Source organism: Budorcas taxicolor, chromosome 8 (genome assembly GCF_023091745.1).
Source record: "Budorcas taxicolor isolate Tak-1 chromosome 8, Takin1.1, whole genome shotgun sequence".
NCBI classification, from domain to species: domain Eukaryota; kingdom Metazoa; phylum Chordata; class Mammalia; order Artiodactyla; family Bovidae; genus Budorcas; species Budorcas taxicolor.
In genome coordinates, this window is record NC_068917.1 from 40,806,586 (window position 1) to 40,828,768 (window position 22,183).

The 22,183-nt window shown below is 43.6% G+C and overlaps 2 protein-coding genes across 2 annotated transcripts in view; both read right to left on the bottom strand.

The window, feature by feature from the left end:
- Positions 1 to 17,807, bottom strand: part of LOC128052047 (cyclic AMP-dependent transcription factor ATF-6 alpha-like) — a 136,023-nt gene extending 118,216 nt beyond the window's left edge. The window contains 3 exon segments of the mRNA XM_052644517.1: positions 10,548 to 10,654; positions 16,062 to 16,124; positions 17,766 to 17,807. Coding sequence (XP_052500477.1) covers positions 10,548 to 10,654; positions 16,062 to 16,124; positions 17,766 to 17,807 — 212 coding nt within the window.
- A 2,705-nt stretch (positions 17,808 to 20,512) lies between these two features.
- Positions 20,513 to 22,183, bottom strand: part of KDM4C (lysine demethylase 4C) — a 401,440-nt gene continuing 399,769 nt past the window's right edge. The window contains exon 22 of the mRNA XM_052644458.1: positions 20,513 to 21,363. Coding sequence (XP_052500418.1) covers positions 21,187 to 21,363 — 177 coding nt within the window. The 3' untranslated portion in view covers positions 20,513 to 21,186. The remainder of the gene's footprint in view (positions 21,364 to 22,183) is intronic.

A 22,183-nucleotide genomic window follows, 5' to 3' on the forward strand; every position in this document is an offset into this window, starting at 1 on the left:
CTTCAGTCATGTCCAACTCTTTGCAACCCTATGGACTGTAGCCCACCAGGCTGTTCTGTCCAAGGAATTGTCCAGGTAAGGATACTGGAGTGGGTTGCCATTCCCTTCTCCAGGGGATCTTCCCAATCCAGGGACTGAACCCAGATCTCCTTCATTGGAGGCAGATTCTTTACCATCTGAGCCACCAGGGAAGTTAAAGTGCACTATAATGGCCTAGTCTCTGCTCTAACTAGAGGTCTAGAAGCCAAGAACAGAGCTGGGCTCCTTTCCACACTCCCACCAGGAAGCAGGCAGTCACTCACCTGCCTTTCTAAGCCCTTACCCCAGAAGACTTCAAAGGGTCCTTGTTGAGCTTCCTGGGCCTGGGAAGGGGCAGAGAAACAGATGGGGAGACATGAGTGGCAGATGGGGAGACTCCTCACAACTGAGCCCCATCCTGTCTCCAGGGAAGTAGTCCCTCTTACCTGAGCCAAGCCAGTCTTCCTAGCATCCTACTGTGGCAGTCAGAGGCCCAAGAGGAATATTTTGAGGACTTTCTCTGAACTGATCTTTAGTTTCAGTGAGAATACTAAAAAAATAAAAATAAAAAAATAGTTGGTTCTGGCTCTAAGAAAGCCATTAAAGTGCTAATAATGAACGGAAAGCAAGGGGCTGGGTTTTGAACCTAGTTTCATCATTATAGCTCTGTGACCTTGAGCAAAATGCCCAAATTTTATTAGCCTTCATTTCCTATAAAATTGTAAGAAAACAATACCCATTTCGTTGACAAAAGATAAGAAATGTAAAGCACCCAGTACAGTGCCTGGACTCATAGTGTGAGTTCCAGCAGTGTTAACAGCTGTTAAGGAGATTGTGGTAGGGCTACTCAAGACATTAGACTTGGTATTTAGGCAATGGAAAGGAGGAGAGAGAAGTCTCATTCTTAACACACATATACCACCACTACCACCCTGCTTTTGAATTTACAGCCTTACCCTGGTCCCTGAAGGCTGGCCCAGCCACCAGATACCTGCTGCTCTCTGGTCTAGCATTCAAGACCCTCCAAAGCATGCCTTTGGTTTCTATTCTTATCTCTCAACTTCCTTCAAACAGCTGATGCTCTGGCCATACCTGACCATGCTCCCACTGTACCCTTTCCTGTCCCCAAATCCTTGACTGTCTGTGCCACCACCAGTGTTGACATCCTTCACCTCATTGAAGCCTTAAATCCAAAAGCCTCTCTGATCTCCAAACTAGGATAAAACTTGGCCTCCTCTTAGCTTCCACAGCACCTGTAAGATTAAGGCTCTCTGTTTTCTCAAATCTTCCTTTAAAATGCAAGCATATCAAAGGCATGACAACTTTTCTGCCAAGCTTAGAAACTCTGGGCATAATAATACACTGAGAAGGCACGCAGGACACAATTAAGCTACCCTGAGCCTTGTGCTTTATTCCCAAGACAGCAGGCTCAAGCCTTCAGTGACTACTAGTTCCTGGTTACCTGGGGCTTTGCTTGTCTTTCTCTAGTCCTTGGGGAAGCAGAGCTCTTTCTAAACTATAGATCAATTCCTCAGCCTGGTTGTCCTAAAATCCACAGGATGCTCCTCTCACTTTCTTGCTTTACTTTTCTAGCTTTAAAGCTGCTCCCAAAATCTGCTTCATTTGCTGTTCTCACCAGTCTTCATGTTTCTCAGATTTTAAAAAACATATTTTTCTGTCTTTGATATTAGTCAACCCCATAGCTATCCTTGGGCACCTCTCTGATCAAACTCCACGTCCAGGCTACTTAACCCCTGCAGAGCTCTCTGCCTCAGGCTTTAGTCAAAGGAAGCCCCAGGCAACTCTTCCCTATACTTCCCAGTGTCTTGTCTGTCACCAGCATCACTGAGTGTCTCCTCTAAAAGCCCCACATGAGATATTTCTTTGAGATTTTACTGCTAAGAAAAGCTCTTCTGCCTCCCCTGAGGAACTTTCCATAATTCTTTCTGATCATAAGGACCATGTAACAGTTCTTGTCCCAGTTTGGGTTTTTAGTTGCCAAGAGCTTGGCAGCAGGTTTGAGGCCGAACTAAAGGAACCTGACTCTGTACAATCCAGGGCTCCTTCCTATGGGGTTACCTCTTGATGTCTAGAACAGTTTTGTTTGGGTCTTTGATTATTTCTACTTTGAGCTTCCTTGGGTGCAGATTCTATCTGCTCCCCCACTCTGTCACTGGAGGGTCTTCAGCCACCCCAAAATAAAGTCTTCCTGTCCTCTACCTCCTGCCTCCTAAATTTTTTTTGTCTTGAGTTCTGTTCTTCTGAAAGGCAGCATGAGGATTTAGGGAGTTTTATTATAGTATTTGAGATGGGAATGCAAAGAGAGAATTAGAAATTTACTTTCCCCCCTTTTAAAAGAAAAATCAGTTTTTTATCACAAGTCCACATGATCATAATTGAGACAATAGTTCTCTATGTCTTGTTAAAAAGCTAAATCCAGGGGCTCCCCTGGTTGCTCAGTGGTAAAGAATCTGGCTGCCAACGTAGGAGACATGGGTTGGATCCCTGGTCTGGGAAGATCCTACATGTGATGGAGCAACTGTGCGCCACAACAGAGCCTGTGCTCTGGAGTCTGGTATAATATGAGAGTGAGTTGCTGTCCATTCTCCAGGAGATCTTCCCAATCCAGGAACCGAACCTGGGCCTCCTGACTTGCAGGTGGATTCTTTATCAACTGAGCCACCAGGGAAGCCCTCTATTGGTCAAGTACGTGTGTGCATGCCCAGGCACTTCAGTCATACCCAGCTCTTTGCGATCCTGTGGACTAAGCCTGTCCTTGCTACTCTGTCCATGGGGGTTCTCTAGGCAAGAATACTGGGATGGGTTACCATATCCTCCTGCAGGGACTCTTCCTGACCCAGGGGTCAAATCCGCGTCTCTTATGTCTCCTGCATTGGCAGACCGGTTCTTTACTACTAGTGTCACCTGGGAGCCCCTATTGCTCAAGTCCAGTTGCCAATCATTGGCAAGAGAGCTCAGGTCATGTAGCCCACAGTGGCCAGTCTCTTGTGGATAGATGGAGAATAAACTGAAGAAGCAACAAAGAATACTCGCAAACCTTGTCTTTCTCTTTTTGGGTAACTCTGTTATTTCTATAGAACCCATTCTCCAGTAACTTTATTACAAAGGGCACAACAGAGGTAAATTAAATTAATTAAGTTTTTGTAAGTCTGAAAAATATCTTTCTATATCAAACTAAATTGGTAGTTTGGTTTGATATTCAAGATTGGAAATAATTTTTTTTACTCTCTTGTACTTTAGATCCTGTTATTGCTATTGAGAAGTTTCCTGTCATTCTTCTGGTTGACTCTGTATAAAATATTGAAGCTTCAAGTCAGTTTTTGTACCCACAATTCTGAAATTCTAAAATAACTTTCATGTGTCTTTTTTTTTTCCTCAACAGTGAGTGTTGGGTACTCAGTCTGCCCATACAATTTAAAATTCCTGTTTATAAGTTATAGACAATTTTCTAGAATCATTTTCCTATTGATTTCTTCACCTCTGTTTTCTCTTTCTGGAACTTCAGTTGCGTGAGTGCTTAAACTCCAGGACTGGTTCTTTCTTTTCGTGTTTTTTTTTTTTCTTTCCTTTATATTGTTCTTTTTTTTTTTTTTTTTAAGAGATTTACTTAAATTCATACCAATTTTCAAGAACTTTCTTAGGTTCTTTGAATGTTCCTTTTCGTAGCCTCTTGTTCTTATTTTCCTGAGGCTATTAGTGGTAGTTTTTATTGGGGAGTGAGAGGTTTGTTTTTAACTTTCTCTTGTCGCTCAGTCGCCAAGTCATGTCTGACTCTTTGCAACCCTGTGGACTGCAGCATGCCAGGCTTCCCTGTCCCTCACCATCTCCTGGAGTTTGCCCAAGTTCATGTCCATTGAATCAGTGATGCCATCCAACCATCTTATCCTCTGTTGCCCTCTTTACTTCTGCCTTCAGTCTTTCCCAGCATCAGGGTCTTGTCCAGTGAGTTGGCTCTTCACATCAGGTGGCAAAAGTATTGGAGTTTCAGCATCAGTCCTTCCAGTGAGGATTCATGGCTGATTTCCTTTGAGACTAGTTTGATATCTTTGCTGACCAAGGGACTCTCAAGAGTCTTCTCCAGCACCACAGTTTGAAAGCATCAGTTCTTCGATGCTCTGACTTCTTACTGGTCCAGCTCTCACATCCATACATGACTACCAGAAAGATCGTAACTGTGACTATATGGACCTTTGTCGGTAAAGTGGTGCATTTGCTCTTTCCTGCCAAGAAGCAATCATCTTCTAATTTCATGGCTGCAGTCCCTATTCGAAGTGATTTTAGAGCCCAAGAAGAAGAAATCTGTCACTGCTTCCGTGTTTTCCCTCTCTGCCATGAAGTGATGGGACTGGATGCTGTGATCTTAGTTTTTCTAATACTGAGTTTTAAGCTGGCTTTTTCACTCTCCTCCTTCACCCTCATCAAGAGGCTCTTTAGTTCCTCTTTGCTTTCTACCATTAGAGTGGTATCATCCACATACCTGAGGTTGTTGATATTTCTCTTTGCAATCTTGATTTCAGCTTGCAATTCAATCAGCCCAGCATCTCACATGATGTACACTCCATAGAAGTTAAATAAACAGGGTGATAATAAACAGCTTTGTTGTACTCCTTTCTCAATCCTGAGCCTGTCAGTTGTTCCATGTCCAGTTCTAACTGTTGCTTCTTGACCTGCATACAGGTTTCTCAGGAGACAAATAAGATGGTCTGGTACTCCTATCTCTTTAAGAGTTTCCACAGTTTGTTATGATCCACACAGGAAAAGGCTTTAGTGTAGTCAGTAAAACAGAGGAAGATGTTTTTCTGGAATACCCCTGCTTTCTCTATGATCCAGCAAATGTTGACAATTTGATCTCTGGTTCCTCTGCCTTTCTAAACCCAGCTTGAATGTCTGAAAGTTCTCAATTCACGTAATGCTGAAGATTAGCATGCAGGATTTTGAGCATAACCTTACTAGCATGGGAGATGGGTGCAATTATCTGGTGTTTTGGACATTCTTTAGTACTGCCCTTCTTAGGACTTGGGATGAGGATTGATCTTTTCTAGTCCTGTGGCCACTGCTGGGTTTTCCAAATTTGCTGACATATTGAGTGCAGCACTTTGATAGCATCATCTTATAGAATTTTAAATAGCTCTGCTGGAATTCCATCACTCCCACTAGCTTTATTGACAGCAGTGCTGCCTAAGGCCCACTTGACTTCACAGTCCAGAATGTCTGGCTCTGGGTGACTGACCACAGCATCGTGGTCATCAAGACATTTTTTTGTACATCTCTTCTGTGTAGTCTTTCCATCTCTTCCTGATATCTTCTGCTGCTATTAGAGCTTTACCATTTCTGTCCATTATTGTGCCCATCTTTGGATGAAATACTCCTTTGATATATCCAATTTTCTTGAAGAGATCTCTAGTCTTTCTCCTGTTTTCCTCTATTCCTTTGCACTCTTCACTGAGAAGGCCTTTTTGTCTCTCCTCACTATTCTCTGGAACTCTGCATTTAGTTGGGTGTACCTTTCCTTTTCTCCCTTGCTTTTTGCTTCTTTTCTTTCCTCAGCTATTTGTAAAGCCTCCTCAGACAATCACTTTGCCTTCTTGCTTTTTTCTTTTGGATGGTTTTGTTTGCTGCTTCCTATATAATATTGAACCTCCGTTCATAGTTCTTCAGGCAGTCTGTTTATTGATCTAATCCCTTGAATCTATTTATCACCGCCACTGTATATTCACAGGGGATTTAAGTCATACCTGACTGGCCTAGTGGTTTTTCTCACTTTCTTTAGTTTAAGCCTGAATTTTGCTATGAGAAGCTGATGATCTGAGCCACAGTTAGCTCCAGGTCTTGTTTTTGCTTATTGAATACAGCGTCTCCTTCTTTGGCTACAAAGAATGCAATCAATCTGATGTCAGTATTGGCCATTTGCTGATGTCCACGTGTGAAATCGTCTTTTGTGTTGTTGATAAACAGTGTTTGCTACAACTAGTGTATTCTCTTGGCAGCATTCTGTTAGCCTTTACCCTGCTTCATTTTGTATTCCAAGGCCAAACTTGCCTGTTACTCCAGGTATCTCTTGACTTCCTACTTCTGCATTCCAATCCCCTATGATGAAAAGGATGTCTTTTTTGGTGTTAATTTTAGAAGGTCTTGTAGGTCTTCATAGAACCGTTCAACTTCAGCTTCTTTGGCGTCAGTGGTTGGAGCACAGACTTGAATTACATGGGGTTGAATGGTTTGCCTTGGAAATGGACCAAGATCATTCTGTCATTTTTGAGGTTGCACCCAAGTACTGCATTTTGGACTCTTGTTGATTATGAGGGCTACTTCATTTCTTCTATGGGGTTTTTGCCCTCAGTAGTAGATTTAATGGTCATTTTAATTATATAACGGTTATCTGAATTCACCCATTCCCAACCATTTTAGTTCACTGATTCTAAGATTTTTATGTTTGCTCTTGCTATTTCTTGCTTGATCATGTCCAATTTATTTTGATTCATGGACTGCCCTCCACTCTTCCCCAGTAGCATATTAGACACCCTCCAACCTGGGGAACTCATCTTTCAGTGTAATATCTTTTGACCTATTGATACAGTGCACGTGGTTCTAGCAGCAACTATCCTGGGGTCGTTTGCCATTCCCTCCTCCAGTGGGCCACATTTTGTCCTTACAGTGAACCAGATAGGCATGCTCTGGTGTTCCCTCACACACACATGTGTGCACACACACACAGAAAACAAAAAACAGTTTGAAAGCTGAGTGTACCAGGGAAGGGATTGGCAACTCTGGGCTTTCCTGTTGGGTTAAATGTCTTGGCCATTTGGGGAGAAGTCTCCAGTGTCTTAATCTTGAGCTCTCTTCTGTTGGGTTACAGTTTACTCTCATGGCTGTAGAACTTAAGTTGAATTTCCGGCATGTTGAGAACTAAGTGAAGGAATAAGGCAGAGTCTTAGTCAGTTTATCACTTCTACTTAATCCCCTTGTTTCCAACATGTTTCTGTTCTCAGTAATGCCTCTTGTCCTCTAGCCCACCGTTCTGTTTTATGCTCTTCAGAAATCATATTTCCAATCTTTCCTTGGAGCAGAAACGAGACTGTCTGTCTGTAAGAAACTGGAAAAGGGTCTCCTTAATCTCTGAGCAGTTATCCTATTTTTAGTTCTGCCTTCACTTATACTTCTACGCAAACATGGAATCAGCAGTTTCTGAGTCTTTGAGGAGAATTCAGGAGTGTTCATTGCCTTCTTAATTTTTACTTAAACAATTTTTCTATTTTTACTCCACCCACATCCCTACTTTTAGATGTACATGGAATCATTCCTTTCTGAGCCTTGTGGGAATAGAAAGATTCTATGTGTTAAGTTGCATTTCTTCTTGGCTTTCCCCTACTGCCAGCTTAGGACTCAGCTCCTTCAAATCTACCAAATATTTGGCCATCCCTTGGCTTTCTAGTGTCTATTTTTAATATTATTTTCTCTCTCAACTTCTTTGTCATTATTATTTTTTGTCACTAAAGAAAAACATTTTATCATAATTTTAGTAAGCTTTAGGGTTAGGATAGAGGTAAAAGTATATGTTCATTTCTTCCATCTTCATCTTAGAGGTAACTGCTTCTTAATGGTGGGATCAGAGAAGCATAGTGTAACTAAACTTGTCTTGCTTATGCATTTTTTTTGTACATGGGGCAGGATCAGAGGAGGCATTCTCACAGGATTATTTGTTTCATAGGATTCATCACAAATTTATCAAGAGCACACAAGTAACTTTATGAGCTTTATGCCATAGATTTGGATTCTGTTTTTCAGTTCTCTTCCATGTATTTATCTGCCCTCACAACTCTGTGAAATAGACAAGGCAAGTGTTACTATTCTCATTTGACAACAGAGGAAAGTAAAGCTCATAGGGATTGAATGACTTATCCCAAGTCTTGGACTACCATAGCTGATGCTTTTCCTTTGGTCCATGCTTTTTCCAAGTGTCAATATCCATTTTCTGCAAAGTTCCCAGATTGGCCCATGATGGTCTACAGTGGGACCAGCTGTGGTAGATTAAAGAATCAGAAGATTCCTGGACCCCAACTCCAGGAGATTATGATTTGCATGTAAGGTTTGGAGTGTGAACCAAGTATCTATTTTAAAATAACCCCCTAAAAAATAAAATAAAATAAAATAAAATAACCCCCTAGATGATACTGGCATGTAGATTGATGGGGAACCATTGCCCTAAGGGACCTGGAAGTGGTCTGGTGGGGTCCCCTAAGCTTCAAGTCATAGATGATTAAATGCCAATTTCCAGAAAGTAACAATTTAGCCATCCAGATAGCAGTCATTCCAGGATGCCACAGTCAAAGCTAATAGCTTCTTCCCTTCCGCTCCTCCCTGTGGCCCTCTGTAGAGCTCACTTCTGCTCTCATTACCTGTCCTGCCCAGTCACATAATGGAGACTCCCTTGCCAGCTCCCTCCAGTGCTCCATTTCAGCTTGTGAGACTTCAGGGACTCAACTCCCTGAAAAAATTAAATTGAAAAACTTCCTCCCTGATAACTTAGGACCTCTTGTGGAACTCAGCTCTCTTAGGAGCCAGAGGGCAAGAATAATAAAGCGCTCTGCTCATTATCTGATTGGCAGCCCCACAAATGTTATCTCCAGCTCTCAGGTGGCTTCCAAGCTGGAAAATATAAAATCCAAGTTCCTTTGGATCAGAGAGGGAGCATCTTGGCATCAAAATGCACGTATATGCATATGAATGCACAGTAGTGCACAGTAGAAGAGGTCTCTCTTCTAGACCCTGAAGGTCCCTGAGCTAAAGAAGTTTAAAGAATGACAGACAAAAGGAAGGAGCTATATCACAAGAGGCTCAGTGGTCGATTCAGCACTGAGTGAAAGAGAAGACAGAGCCCATTGGCAGGCCAAGGAGAGCACCATGGGCATCTCAGCCAGGGAGACGGAGTACCCTTCTGGGAAAGAGTTGCCCGAAGGAAGTAATTGGGTGCACGTGTATTGTGTGTGCATTTAGTCATTCAGTCCTGTCCAACTGTTTGTGATCCCATAGACTATAGCCTGCCAGTCTCCTCTGTCCAGGGATTCTCCAGGCAAGAATACTAGAGTGGTTAGCTGTTCCCTTCTCCTGGGGATCTTCCTGACCCAGGGATCAAACCCTGGTCTTCTGTATCACTGGTGGATTCTATACCATCTGAGCCACCAGAGTAAGAATATGTAAGACTTAGCCATTTGAGTGGAGGAACAGTTTTGACTATAGGGTAAAGTCTTTACAGTGAACCAGATAGGCATGCCCAGCCTATCTGTCACTTCCAAAACCCTTTTTAAGGGGTTCCTTCTACATATATCATTTTGTTGGTAGCATGAACCCAAACTCCTGGCCCAGCAAATGGCTTGGAAGGCAAAGCTGACCCAGAGGTGGTCAATAGAGGCTAAGGGACTATATGAGCCAGCCTGGAACAAGAGCACTTGAACAAGGGCAATTAAGTCAATCTGATTCTTCAAGGAATGTGCTTAGTTTATTCATCAAATACTCACTGAGTGCCAACTGTGTGTAGATGCCTTATTTTTAAATTTATTTAACAAATGCTTCTACTGAACATAGTCTGTGCCAGACACTAATACAAGTACTTTACAAGTATTTAATCTATTTAATTCTTAAAACAACCCAATAAATTCATTGCTATTTTTGTCCACATTTTGAAGGTTAGAAAAAAGCAAGGCACAGAATGCCTAAGTAAGTTGCCCCAAGGCTACACATTTATGAAGTGGTAGAGCTGCTTTTTTAAGTACTAGAGATAAACAAAAAAAACCAAAATCCATGTCCTCATAAAACTTATTTTCTAGTAATGATTTTGGTCTGGACCCTTGCAGAGAATCAGTGGTATTGGGAGCAGAAGCTAATAAAAATCACAGGCCAACAGCAAAGACAGAATGGCAGCAGAGGAAGGGTCAGGGAGCTGCTTGCTGATGAGAGAAAAAGTGAGGAAGGCAAACTGAACTGAGGGTGGGGGCACAATACGATAATCAGGTCCCAAGAAAAACATTTCTGTTGCCAGTCACATTCATTTCCATGAGGCCAGATTCTTCCTGGAGCCCTGTGAGGCCCAGCCCCATGACTGAGTTTTGCATCTTCTTATCCCTGCAATAAGACCACCAGTGCTGAAGTAATATGAATGAATTTTTGTTCTTCACATCCTTCAGAGTCTCCAACAGCCAGCCTTGTGGCACCCTAGCCCCTCATGAGAGCAAGGACTGTTATAAACAAAACCCAAAAAGGCAGTGTATAGAAACAGTGTCCTTGGGAGGTTAAGAGCATGAAGTTGCACTACTCTGGGGACCAGAGAGCCACAAAAGGAGGGATGAAGGGCAGGATGACAGTTCCTCCTGCTTTGGAGAAGTGCAGGGCTGGAGCAGGGTGTTGGTGGGAGTCACCCTCAGCTAAGAATGGCGGTGTCTGTCCTGGCCCTGAGATCCCCAAATTCGGCCAGTGCTGGGGCCAGCAGCACCTCAATCCATCTTTAGCATTACAACAGTGGCAGCGTCCACACTGCTTTCTGGGTATGATGTGGGACAGCTTCGGCATCATCAGTAGCTACAGAAACCTGCAGGCAGTGACACCTGAGGAACTGACATTCCTAAGGAGAAGAAACAGAACAAATGACAGTCACCATGGGACACCAAGATTTATTTACAAGTGCATCTGAGATATCCCTTGGGACTCTCAGAAATAGTAGGAGACTGGAACATTGCAATAGCATCTTGTAGTTAAAAGTAATACCAATTTTACTTTTTTCACTGAGAATCCATTTAAACCTTCAAGCTGATGAGACCATGGCAAAATGAGTAATTTTTTTTTTTTAAATTTTCCTTGGTCTCCTCTCAGTCAGAGCTGTTCTATACAGGGAAGGCTCTGTTTACCAAGGCTGTGCCAAATCTCATTTGTCTTTATTCTCACCTCCGCTGTTACTCAGGAAGCCACATTCTAGCATTGAGTCAACAGTGATGCTGGAAGGGAACACTCAGCAGGAAGCTTCAGCAGCTCTGATGCAGGTCGGAACACTTTCCTGGCAACGGCTGGCTCACTGGAATGTGCTTCATTAGGCAGAAGAGCCGCAGTAGTTGTAGAATCATAAGCACTTCAGAGCTGGAAAGGTCCATGGGGATGGCCTAATTCCCTCACATCACAGATGGGGGAACTGATGAGAATTTTATGTGACCCTCTGCAGGGGTTTCACATTGTGCTGCTCTTCCCCAATATCAAGACTTACCAGCTACTGTCACTCCCCCCAAGAAGAGTGCCAACCCTTCCACCCCCCTGAGTGAATTAGCCTTGTGATCTCATCTCTTTCTTCCAGTTAAGTAGGGTAATACCTGGAAAGCCTATGTATACCAATATGAATTAGAGGTGTTGATGGTCTTCAACACATCAAGGTCCCAGAAGCTGGAAGACTGACGATCAAGATGAAGATGACGATGTTGATGATGGTAAAGAAGATCAGTAATAGCAGCAGCAGTTCCCACTTTTTGAGCAGGGCAATATGCCAAATACCTTATATACATTTACGCCACACTCGCAGCACTCTTTTTATTATTATTATTTTTTAAAATTTTGGCTGTGTTGGGTCTTCACGGTGGCAGGCAGGCTCTTTGTGGTGGTGCCAGGGCTTCTCGTTGTGGTGCGTGGACTGTCCTGTTGCAACCCCAGGGCTTGTCACACATGGAGAGTCCATGTGTGAGTCCATGGGCTCACTAGTTGTGGCATGCAGGCTCTAGAGCGCGCAGCTCTCTAGTTGCGGCTCAGGCTTAGTTGCCCCACGGCACACGCGATCTTAGTTCCCCGAACAGGGATCACACCTGCATCCCTCGCCTACCAGGGAAGTCCCACCATCAGTCTCAAAAAATGGATTTTATTATTCTCGTTGTACTGATGGAGAAACTGAGGTCCAAATGTCAAGAGATACATACCAAGTCACAAAGTTATTAAGGTGCAGAGGGAAGATCTGTATTCATATCATCACTCCTTACCTTTGGTTAGACACTGCTCAATAATAACCTCTTTCTTACCTCAGAAGGGAAGGGAGTTCAGATGTGCAAGGGACTGTTCCTCATTGAGCTAGAAGAATGTTTTCTCCCTTAGTTCTCTGTGACTGGTTCCCACTGCCCTTTCTATTGCCTGGGGGGAAAACTTGGCAAGTCAAAATTATACTTGAATTCCAAAAATATTAGTGTCTTATTCAGTGAGGAGAGAAAACCAGGAGGCAGAGGAGGCCTAGAGAGTCCATCTTGAGGAAAATCAGTCAAACACATTTCTCATCCTATTCATTTCCTAACCTATTTAAATAGGATTCTAATTGCATAAAACAACTAATTTTGTTCATTATGTTTCAATTAAATTCATCTGAAACTCAGGATAGTGTCACTGTTGTTGAACGGCCATATTAAAGATGAAACATAATCTCTCTTGACTCCATTTCCTTTGACAAAATAAAGTTCAGCTACTAATGAGCTTACAATAAAAGGTCTCTTTTATAAATGGCAACAAAGGGTGCGAAATTATGAATAGCAGTTTTTATTATCATCAACAGTCATTTCCTTTGTTACCAAAATATACAGAAATTATTATGGGGTCCTTTTATTCATTGTGGCTTTGATTTGGGGAGCAGGGGAAGCTAGAGATAGTTTCATAATCATATCACATTAAAGTCACACATGGAGAGTCCATAGGGGGTGGCCCCAAAGCCTTGATGCAGGGCATTCTATGGACTAAGCAGACATTTCAATTTCCAGCTTTGTAGGCTTCAATCTCTACCCTAGAGCCCAAATCTCTGTTTCAGGGTAAACAAGAAATGCTTCTACCTACACAGCCTGTTCATGCCATTTTGTGGCCTCAAGGAAGAATCGGTTTATTCTCTTTTGAATCATGGAGGCAAGGAATAGTTCATCTAGGTAGCATGAGCTGGCCTTGGCGAATGAGCTTTCCCACCTTCTGGTGACACCTGGCCCTTTCCATGAATAGCCAGAATGGCATGAGGCCACCGTTTCTTCCTCAGGGCCCTGCTGTGCTCACAGTTAGCCACAGTTGGCAGAGTGTCTCTCCCTGGTAAGCAGTACTGTGACTTTCAAGCCTGGTGATGTTAATTCAGTGCCCAAGCTAAGACAAATGTCATCAATCCCTAGCCTAGTGAGAGCACACGTCAGAGTGGCATTCAATCAGGCTCAGTGAGGGCCTGTGACATGCAGAGCATCATAGGGAATATGGAAATGAGTAAGGCCCTGTACGTAGTGAGTACTACCCAGTGAGCAGTGGCTATAAAATAAGTGGACCACTCAGATGGTATAGAATCTGCCTGCAATGCAGGAGACACAGGTTCGATCCCTGGGTCAGGAGGATCCCCTGGAGAAGGGAATGGCAACCCACTCTAGTATTCTTGCCTGGAGAATCCCATGGACAAAGAAGCTCGGTGGGCTACAGTCCATGGGGTCACGAAGAGTTGAACATGAATGAGCAACTTAACACACTTCCTTATCCAAAATTCTTGGGGCTAGATTTACTGTGCATAAGAGCAGAATTTTCAAGATTTTCAGAAAGGCAATTTCATGCCAATTATCATATACTGCCTAACACCCAATGCAAAATTTCTACTGTGATATGTTTGAATATACAGACCAAATGAGTTAAAGAATATAAACAACCTCAAATCAGCTCAGGGTAGGTCACATTTGCTTCTAAATAATTTATGAGTTATAGGAAGTCTTCTGGGAGCAAAAGAACACTTGCCCAGAGGAGGAGAGCCCCCCGCACCCAGGAGGGAAGGGGGAGAAGACTAGTCCATCCATGGTCCTCCTGGAAGGGAACAGGTGCAGTGCATGAGAGAGGTGACCTCCACTGGGACTCCTACCAGGAGGGTGAGACGGGCCCATCGCTGAGTGTGGTGTCAGGGGTTTATCTGTCCCCAAAGACCTGCTGCAGAAGGGCTGTGCCCTAGCATTCCTGGGGACTGCTGAAGCTGAGGGCCACACTCCCCCAACCCCCAGTCTCCTGGCCCTGATCTTCAAGAGAAGTTCTGCTAGGGAGCCAGGGTGTGTCTTCCTACTTTGTCCTCTGCCTTCCACTGAAAGGGTTCATAGCACCACAATCACAAACCTGGTGAATCCACAGGAGGCACGTCTCCATTTGCCCAAGTGTATCAAGTATAATAAATATATTCGGAAGAATTCTTCATACTCAATATTTTCTCATGAAAATTTTCCTTATGCCTCTCAGTCTCTAGGAGCTGCAGCAGAAGCAAATGGAGCATTTTTTTAAAGTGCTATAGTATATGAAGGCAAAACTAGTCCATCAGATCTATGTATTTAATCCTAGAACTGGATAGTAGTCATGGCTGCACAGTGTTGTGAATATATATAAACCACTGGATTGTACATTTTAAAAGGGTGAATTTTATGCCATATGGATTATTAAAAAAAAAACCAAATAAGTTATTTGGGTGAAATGACTTTCACCTCCATCCTACTCTGAGGACCACACCCTAAATCTCATCAACACAATCTCAACTACAGGAATCTTACACTAATACCTCTGACCACTGAATGCCTCCTCTCATCCTCCCAACTGCTCTATCTGTTTAGTTCCTTCCTTAGTGGTTTAAACAACAAAGTTTCAGCAGGGCTGATCCCTTGAAGTGGTTTAGTTGTTCTTCAGTTGCTACTCTTTGCAACCCCAGGAACTGTAGCCGGCTTCCCTGCCCTTCATTATCTTCCAGAGTTTGTTAAAAATGCCATCCATCTTGCCCTCAATCTTTCCCATCAGGTCTTTTCCAGTGAGTCGGCTCTTCCCATCAGGTGACTAAAGTATTGGAGCGTCAGAATCAGTTCTTCCAATGAATATTCAGGGTTAATCTCCTTTAGGACTGACTGCTTTGATCTCCTTGCTGTCCAAAGGAGTCTCAAGAGTCTTCTCCAGCCCCATAGTTGGAAAGCATCAGTACTTTGGCGCTTAGCTTTCTTTATGATCCAGTTCTCAAATCTGTACATGACTACTGAAAAAACTTTAGCTTTGACTATGTAGACCTTTGTCCATCAAGTGATATCTCTAGTTTTTGATATGCTGTCTAGATTTGTAATAGTTTTTCTTCCAAGGAGAAATGTCTTTTAATTTCATGGCTGTAGTCACCATATGCAGTGATTTTAGAGCCCAAGAAGATAAAATCTGCCATTGTTTCCATTTTTTCCCCCTTCTATTTGCTATGAAGTGATGGGAACAGATGCCATGATCTTAGTTTTTTGAATGCTGAGTTTTAAGCCAGCTTTTTCACTCTCCCTTTTCACCTTCATCAAGAGGCTCTTTAGTTCCTCTTTGCTTTTTTTGGCCATTATGGTGATATTATCTGCATATATGAGGTTGTTATTTCTTCCAACAATCTTGATTCCAGCTTGTGATTCATCCAGCCTGGCATTTCACATAATGTACTCTGCATAGAAGTTAAAGAAGCAGGACTACAATAAACAGCTGTGTTATAGACCTTTCCTAAGTTTGAACCAGTCCAATGTTTCATGTCCAGTTCTGTTGCTTCTTGACCTGCATACAGGTTTCTCAGGAGGCAGGTAAGGTAGTCTGGTATTCCCATTTCTTTTAGAATTTTCCTGTTTGTTGTGATCCATAGTCAAATGCTTTAGCAGAGGTTTCAGAGGAGAATATTTCCTTGCCTTTCCTACCTTCCAAAAGCCATCTGTGATCCTTTCCTTCTGAGTCTGTGATGTTGTCTGTCACCCATTGTGTGGGCCCACAAAATACCCTATTCTTGGCACTGCCATCAGTCCCGCCTCAGCCATGGGAATCCAAGGAATTGGCCCCTATGTCCCTCAGAAAGCCACCAGCACAGATGCATAGGCACAGATCTGCGTACCAGGTACTAGCAGTCACATAGTCACTCAACTGGACATGTCACGGGAGCTAAACATTTACCAGAGGCCCCAGCCTGGCCTCCCTGGGTACATGGCCCCAGTGTCCACAGCTGCCAACTCCAGACCCACCTCACTTACAGGAACAGCCACAGGAACATTAATCTTCTTGGATGTCCCACAGGCACTGAACTTACAAAGGCACTAACAGCATAAATCCACCAACATCATAAAGTCACAAGACAGGGCTCAGATTCAGCCCTGCCTCCACGTTTGGGGCAACTGCTTTCTTGTTCCCAGTAGTTGCAGAGGTGGAGCCCTGCCCACGGTGAGCTTGCTGAGGAGGCGGCGGCTGTGGTGGGGCCCTGGCTCTTCCTTCACATGTGTGTGGTAACAATGGGGCTTCTGTGGTGGACCTGGGCTCCATTTTGCACACTCCTCCCAGTTTTGGTCTGGGCCACACCCTAGCCCCTTCAGGCTGACTCTGTACAGCCAACCCCACCCCTCTCATCAGGTGTCCACTGAAGCCTGACTTTTGGCACCCAGCCCCCACTCGCACCAGCAGATGAGCTCTTGCTGATGGACACCTCCTGTGGAGGAATACTCACTGGCTCCTCTACCAGCATACGTGCTCCCATCCCATCTACCCCAACCAGCAGCTTAGAAATAGATCAGGGAGCATCTATTCCGACAACTGGGAGCAGAAGGGTCTGTGATGCCAAACAAGGCTGTGATGCCAAAGAGGAGGTCCTGCTGAACATCCAGTGCAGGCTCTGGTCACTGCCACACCAATCATGCCCCCCATCAAGGGGATAATGGCCAGTGCACACTGAGGACAGTCGCGGCAGTGAGTGTAGGGTAGAGCATGGAGGTGGTCAGAACCAGGTATGCTGGTATCTCTCCATTCTGCCTCCTGCAAGCTAGTTGCTGCACTCTCCTCTGAAGCTCCCTGTCTGTTCCCACTGATCTCTCCCCATTGTGAAGGAGGCTCCCAGAGTGGGGGAACCCCTCCACTTTCACAGCTCCCTCCCAGAGGCACAGACGCTATATTTTTAAAAAAACTTTTATCTTTACCCAGTTACATGGTAATTTTTCTTGTGTTTTGGTTGTTATCAACTCTTCTGCCAGCATTCAGTGGGTATTCTGTGAGAATTGTTCCACATGTAATTTTGATCTATTTGTGGGAAGTGGTGAGCTCCACATCCATCTATTCCACCATCTTGATCTCCTCTCACCCATTTGAATATTACTAGGCTTCTCATCTGACACCATGTGAAATGCTCTCATGAAATGCTCTCCTAATGGACAACTACGTGATCTAGGACTCTGTAGCGTTTTCCCTCTGTTGACCCCTCTCCTTTTTGCAATACCATCTTCTGTTGATGTCCACGACATCACAGCATCCTGGTTTCCCATTTCTTGGCCCCTTTCAGTGCTCATTCACAACTCAGCTATATGTAGTTCTTTCCCAGGGTTCTTGGTTTCTTTTCACGTCTTGTTCTCATCTCATTTAGCATGTTCTCTCCCAAGTTACTTGACCACCATTCCACTAGATTTATTTAAGGCAAGTTTACTGAGGTGATATTTACACATAGTAATATCTATCTCTTGTGTTCAGTTCTGTGAATTTCAACATACAATCCTATTACCACCACCTCAGTCAAGATAAAGAATATTGCTATCATCCCAAAAAGTTTCCTCAAGCTGAGCCTCTGTTGTCAGTTTCCTACTTCACTTCCAGTCCTTGGCAACAAGAGATCTCTTTTCTTATCCTATAGTTTTGCCTTTACCAGAAGGTAAATTTCATATTATTTTTAAAGAAAATGAAGATGATGACTTCCTTACTTGTATCTCTAGTGCTAATTTGTCTTTGAGCTTCAGAGTCATCTATCCAGTGTTACTTGATTGTGTCAGGTTTAGAAGCCTCACTTTTCTTCATGCATCGAGGTCAAGTGATTCAAAAGCTACTTCACCCTTCTGAACCTTAGTTTCCCTCCATGAAAGAGGAGAGTATTTCCTTTGCTGATTTTTTGGGGAGACTAAGTAAGATAAATGCCACTAAGAAGCCTACCAGGCAGTGTATAACAATAGATGCTCAGTACATCATTAATATCATTGATGAACTTCCATTTCAAGTGGGACTGTACCTTCTGAGGATGGAGCATGGGGTTTCTGAGTCTTCAGCACACTTGCTGGACAGTTCAGGCTCCTCAGAGGCCACTCAGTGCTGTATGTCTCAACAATATACTGGGAGAGAGAATTCAAAATACTTCCCATGATGCACATATGAATTCTCAGCAGCAGTTTGTTGTAAAATTGAGTCTTTGCAACCAACCAGTTACTCATGTAATGAGTATGTCTCAGAATTTCTAGTTTGCAAGTTTGGGGGGGCTGATTAGTATGTAAAATGAAGATTGTTTCATTTCAGATCCTTTTTACTTAAAGGCAAAAATAAAACACATTATCTTGCAGCATATGCTCCTCTAATATGATTACTTGTAAGACCTCCGGGTCATTTACAGGAACAAACATGTTTCAGCCTTGCTTCACATTGGACGGGTACAGGGAGAAGTGGCAGATCCATTCACTCCTGTGTGTTTTTGTATTCTGTGTCTTCACATTTTCATATGCCATTACCCAGGAGCAATTTATAATGCATTTGTGAAGTCATGTGATATTTTAGTAGATACTTCTTCTCAATTTCTCTTTAGATGAACTAAACAAAAGTACTTTAATAAAAGTAAATTGACAGGAATCACATTGTTCTCATTTCAAACACACATAAAGGAACTAAAATGTTGTGAAATATGCCAGGCAGTTTTACTAATCCTCTAACCTCCAGAGAAAGGGTTTATAATTAGAATTACATTAGAATTGTCACAGCCAGCAGTTTTTTTGTTTTTTAATACTAGAAGGACTTCAACTGATTTCATGCTACATGTGCACACTAAAAATGCAGTTAGTGTAACGCAAAGAAATTAAAATGACAATTGAGGTGTCACAGTAAGGGAAAAAGCTTTACTGATTTGTCTGGTCAGAGAGCTAATAACGACTTCATGGGGAATGCAGTGAAACAAAGGTGTCTTTCTCAAGAGCCAGAGTGTATTTGTGGCCGACACTATTTTGCTTAGGCCATGTACAGCTGTACTTGATTATAAGAACATTAGTTAAGTGAGACCATAAAAAACAGCTGTATTTGAGATCACATAGGACTCTGCACATTTTCTCCCTGTGGCAACCAATCAGAAATCTTGCTGACAGGCAAACTTGTACAAAATGAATGATCCTATTTAGATTAATTCCTCTTAATGCTTTACACAGGCCTACTTTCCTGGCATATTGTGGAGAGAGCAGGTCAGTTCCATTCAAAATGTGGAGATACAAAAGGCAAGCTTGATTACTTGATAAAATATATGACTATACTGGCAGAGAATATGGAGTGCTCAGTCCTTGTAAAAATATGGCTGATGGGCTCTTCCCCAGCTCAGAGTTCAGGCACGAGGCAGTCTGGAAAACGGAACGTCAGCCAGCTAGAGGTCTGCAGAGCTGAGCTTCAGCTGTGGCTGTCATGATGCTTCAGTTCTCTACTCTCTACCCAGTAACACAATACATCCACACGTTTTGCCATGAAACTCTGAAATGCCCTCTAATCCCTGGCTCTGGGCTTTGGGCCACAGGATGTTAACCAACATCAGACCTAAAATTCGCTTATTTGGTTGGCCTCTCTGCCTCTGCCAGTGACCAGAGAAGATCAAATCTGGGCTAGCCCACTAGGTCCAATGGGCTGATGGGGACACGTGGAGCGGACGTGTGAGTTGGCCCAAGCTGAGGTCAGCACAGCTGCACAGCCAAGCTCAGCCTTGATCAGTCTATCTGCAGGCTTATAACCAAAAGCAGTGTGTCTCGCCACAGGGTCCTGAGATCTTACAGTTGTTGGTTATACTGTATCACTGTGGCCACAGTCGACCGAAACATCACTGTGTGACCGTGGGCAAGCCCTCTCCCTGTCTCTCCTCCACCCCCATCTACAAAGTGATGGGAGGGATTGGAGGATCCATAAAGCTTCTTCCAGTGAAGCTGAGGACCGAGAGACCCACAATGAAAAGAGTTTGAGATTCCAGATGCTCAGGTTTCTTCCAGGCCCAAAGGAGGAGCTGAGGAAAACACTTCAGCAGGCACCATGAGCAGGGAGAGGAGACTTTATCCCCAGCAGTACAGCCATAAATGTCTGGCGGTGTGTCCATAGTTATGGACAAAGTCAGTGAGGGAAGAAGGGTCTGCAGCCGGGGCCCCAGAATGTCTTCATAGTCAGCTCACAAACAAAACTTGTTTTCTATAGGTTTAAAACTAGACAAACAAGCAAGTTAGAAGACAGAATTGGAGAAAATGGAAATCTTTATTTTTAAACACTAGTACATTTTCAAGCTGTTTTAAAAAGGAAAAATCATATTACCTCAAAACTATGCATCGAGGCATATTTATTTTTAACTCTAATCTTACAAACACATAATGAAAGAAACATATTTTATAAATATCTACTCAGAATATGTATTATGAAAAAAAAAGTGTTTAAAAATAACAGCCCCAGATCTCCCTCTTTAAATATATAAAATTCCCAGACAATTCATAAGGATTCTTTCTCAAGAGCCAAAAATTTCACAGAGGCCAACAACTCAGTTCTCATCAGACACAATCCAAAGTAAAAGGGATATAAAAAAATGTAAAAGTTCTGTACAAGGGAATACAGGTAGCACACGGGTAAACCTCATTACTATACATGCCATTTGTGTTTTAAAAATGTTTTATAAAAACTGCCATTTAAAACAAATAAGTGAGAGTCCTTCCCTGACTGTGGAAAATATGTTACTACCCTCCCACCTGGGCCTGGAGGCCCCCACTTGCTCAGGGAGGAGAGCGGTCTCTGTTCGTTCTTAGGCCTAAAAGCTGTGCGTGGGGATCCACCTCCTCTGGCAGTGGCTTTTTTTGGTGAGTGATTTCCTTCACTTAGAAAAATTCTTTGGGATCAAAGGAGACAGCTGCTAACAAGTGAAAAGCAAGACTAGGAGACAGCTTCAGACTGTGGTATCCAATTAATAATGTGTATTTTGTGGTTCTGGTGACCACACTCTGGGGAGCTTGATTTTCCACTGTCAGAGACACAGCCTGTCACCTACCCCAGTGAAACACACGGCACAGCCCCAGGCTGTCCTTCCTCGGTCCGCTTCTGCCCAAGTCATTCTGTGGCCTGCAGAGCGATGTAGGTAGACTACTGCCTCTTCTGACACTTCTTCTGGAAAGAGCTCTTCAAGAAAGTGCGGTAGACGGGGTCATCCACATATTCATTCTTGAATCTGGAGCTCAGCACTCTCTGTCTCTTTTTCTCCCCTTGGATTATGTCTGTTCCATAAAACGTGTCTTCAAATCGCATGTCAGAAGCTGTGGACTAAGAACAGCCAGCGTTACTGGGCAGAAGAGCAGGCACTTGACATCACAGGAACAAAGGCCTGGCTCAGTCAGGGGTGGGGAGGGGGCTGAGGCCCCTTAGGAGAAGGACGCACCCAGGGGTCATGAGTGCCTCCCCACCCCCATCTACTTCCATTTAGCCTCATTTTCTTCAGGATCTCCAGCCCTCGGGGACTTTCCTCAACACAAGCAGAACTAAAGTCTTCTCATTTAGGTCTCCCTGACTATTCATGCCCCTGCCCGACCGGCTACGTGACTGACTTGTCCACAGTCGGCTCTAATTCACTCCTATTCCTACTTACCTCTGGGTCTCTGTTCCCACCACTTCCCTGCAACTGTTCTGGTTCCTAGGACACGCCTCTACCCTAAATGTATGATTTCTCTGTCACCTCACTCTTGCATGAAGCTGTCATTTTGTAAGCCCTCTTCCTCGTCCTCTGGCGGCTCACTGTTCATGTGTCAGGGGGCTCCCCTTACCTATTCGCTCAACTCTGATGGCCCTGAGGCTTTGTGTGTGGACTTTTCCTCTCTACACAGGCTCCCCGGGCCTACCTAGCCACACTCAACTTCAATTTTGACATCAATTCTAAAGACGCTCACATGTCTTACTCTGGTTCAGACCTCCCCCTGTGCTCAAGCCTGCGTGTCCAACTACCCAGCAGCATCTCAGAATGTTTATCCTGGAAGCACTTAGAATCTTCCTATCCTAGAGTGAACAAATCTTCTTTCTCCACTGCTGTCCTTCCTAAATTCCATAAATGGCAGCACTATCCCCATCAAATCTAACTACGTTGATCAGA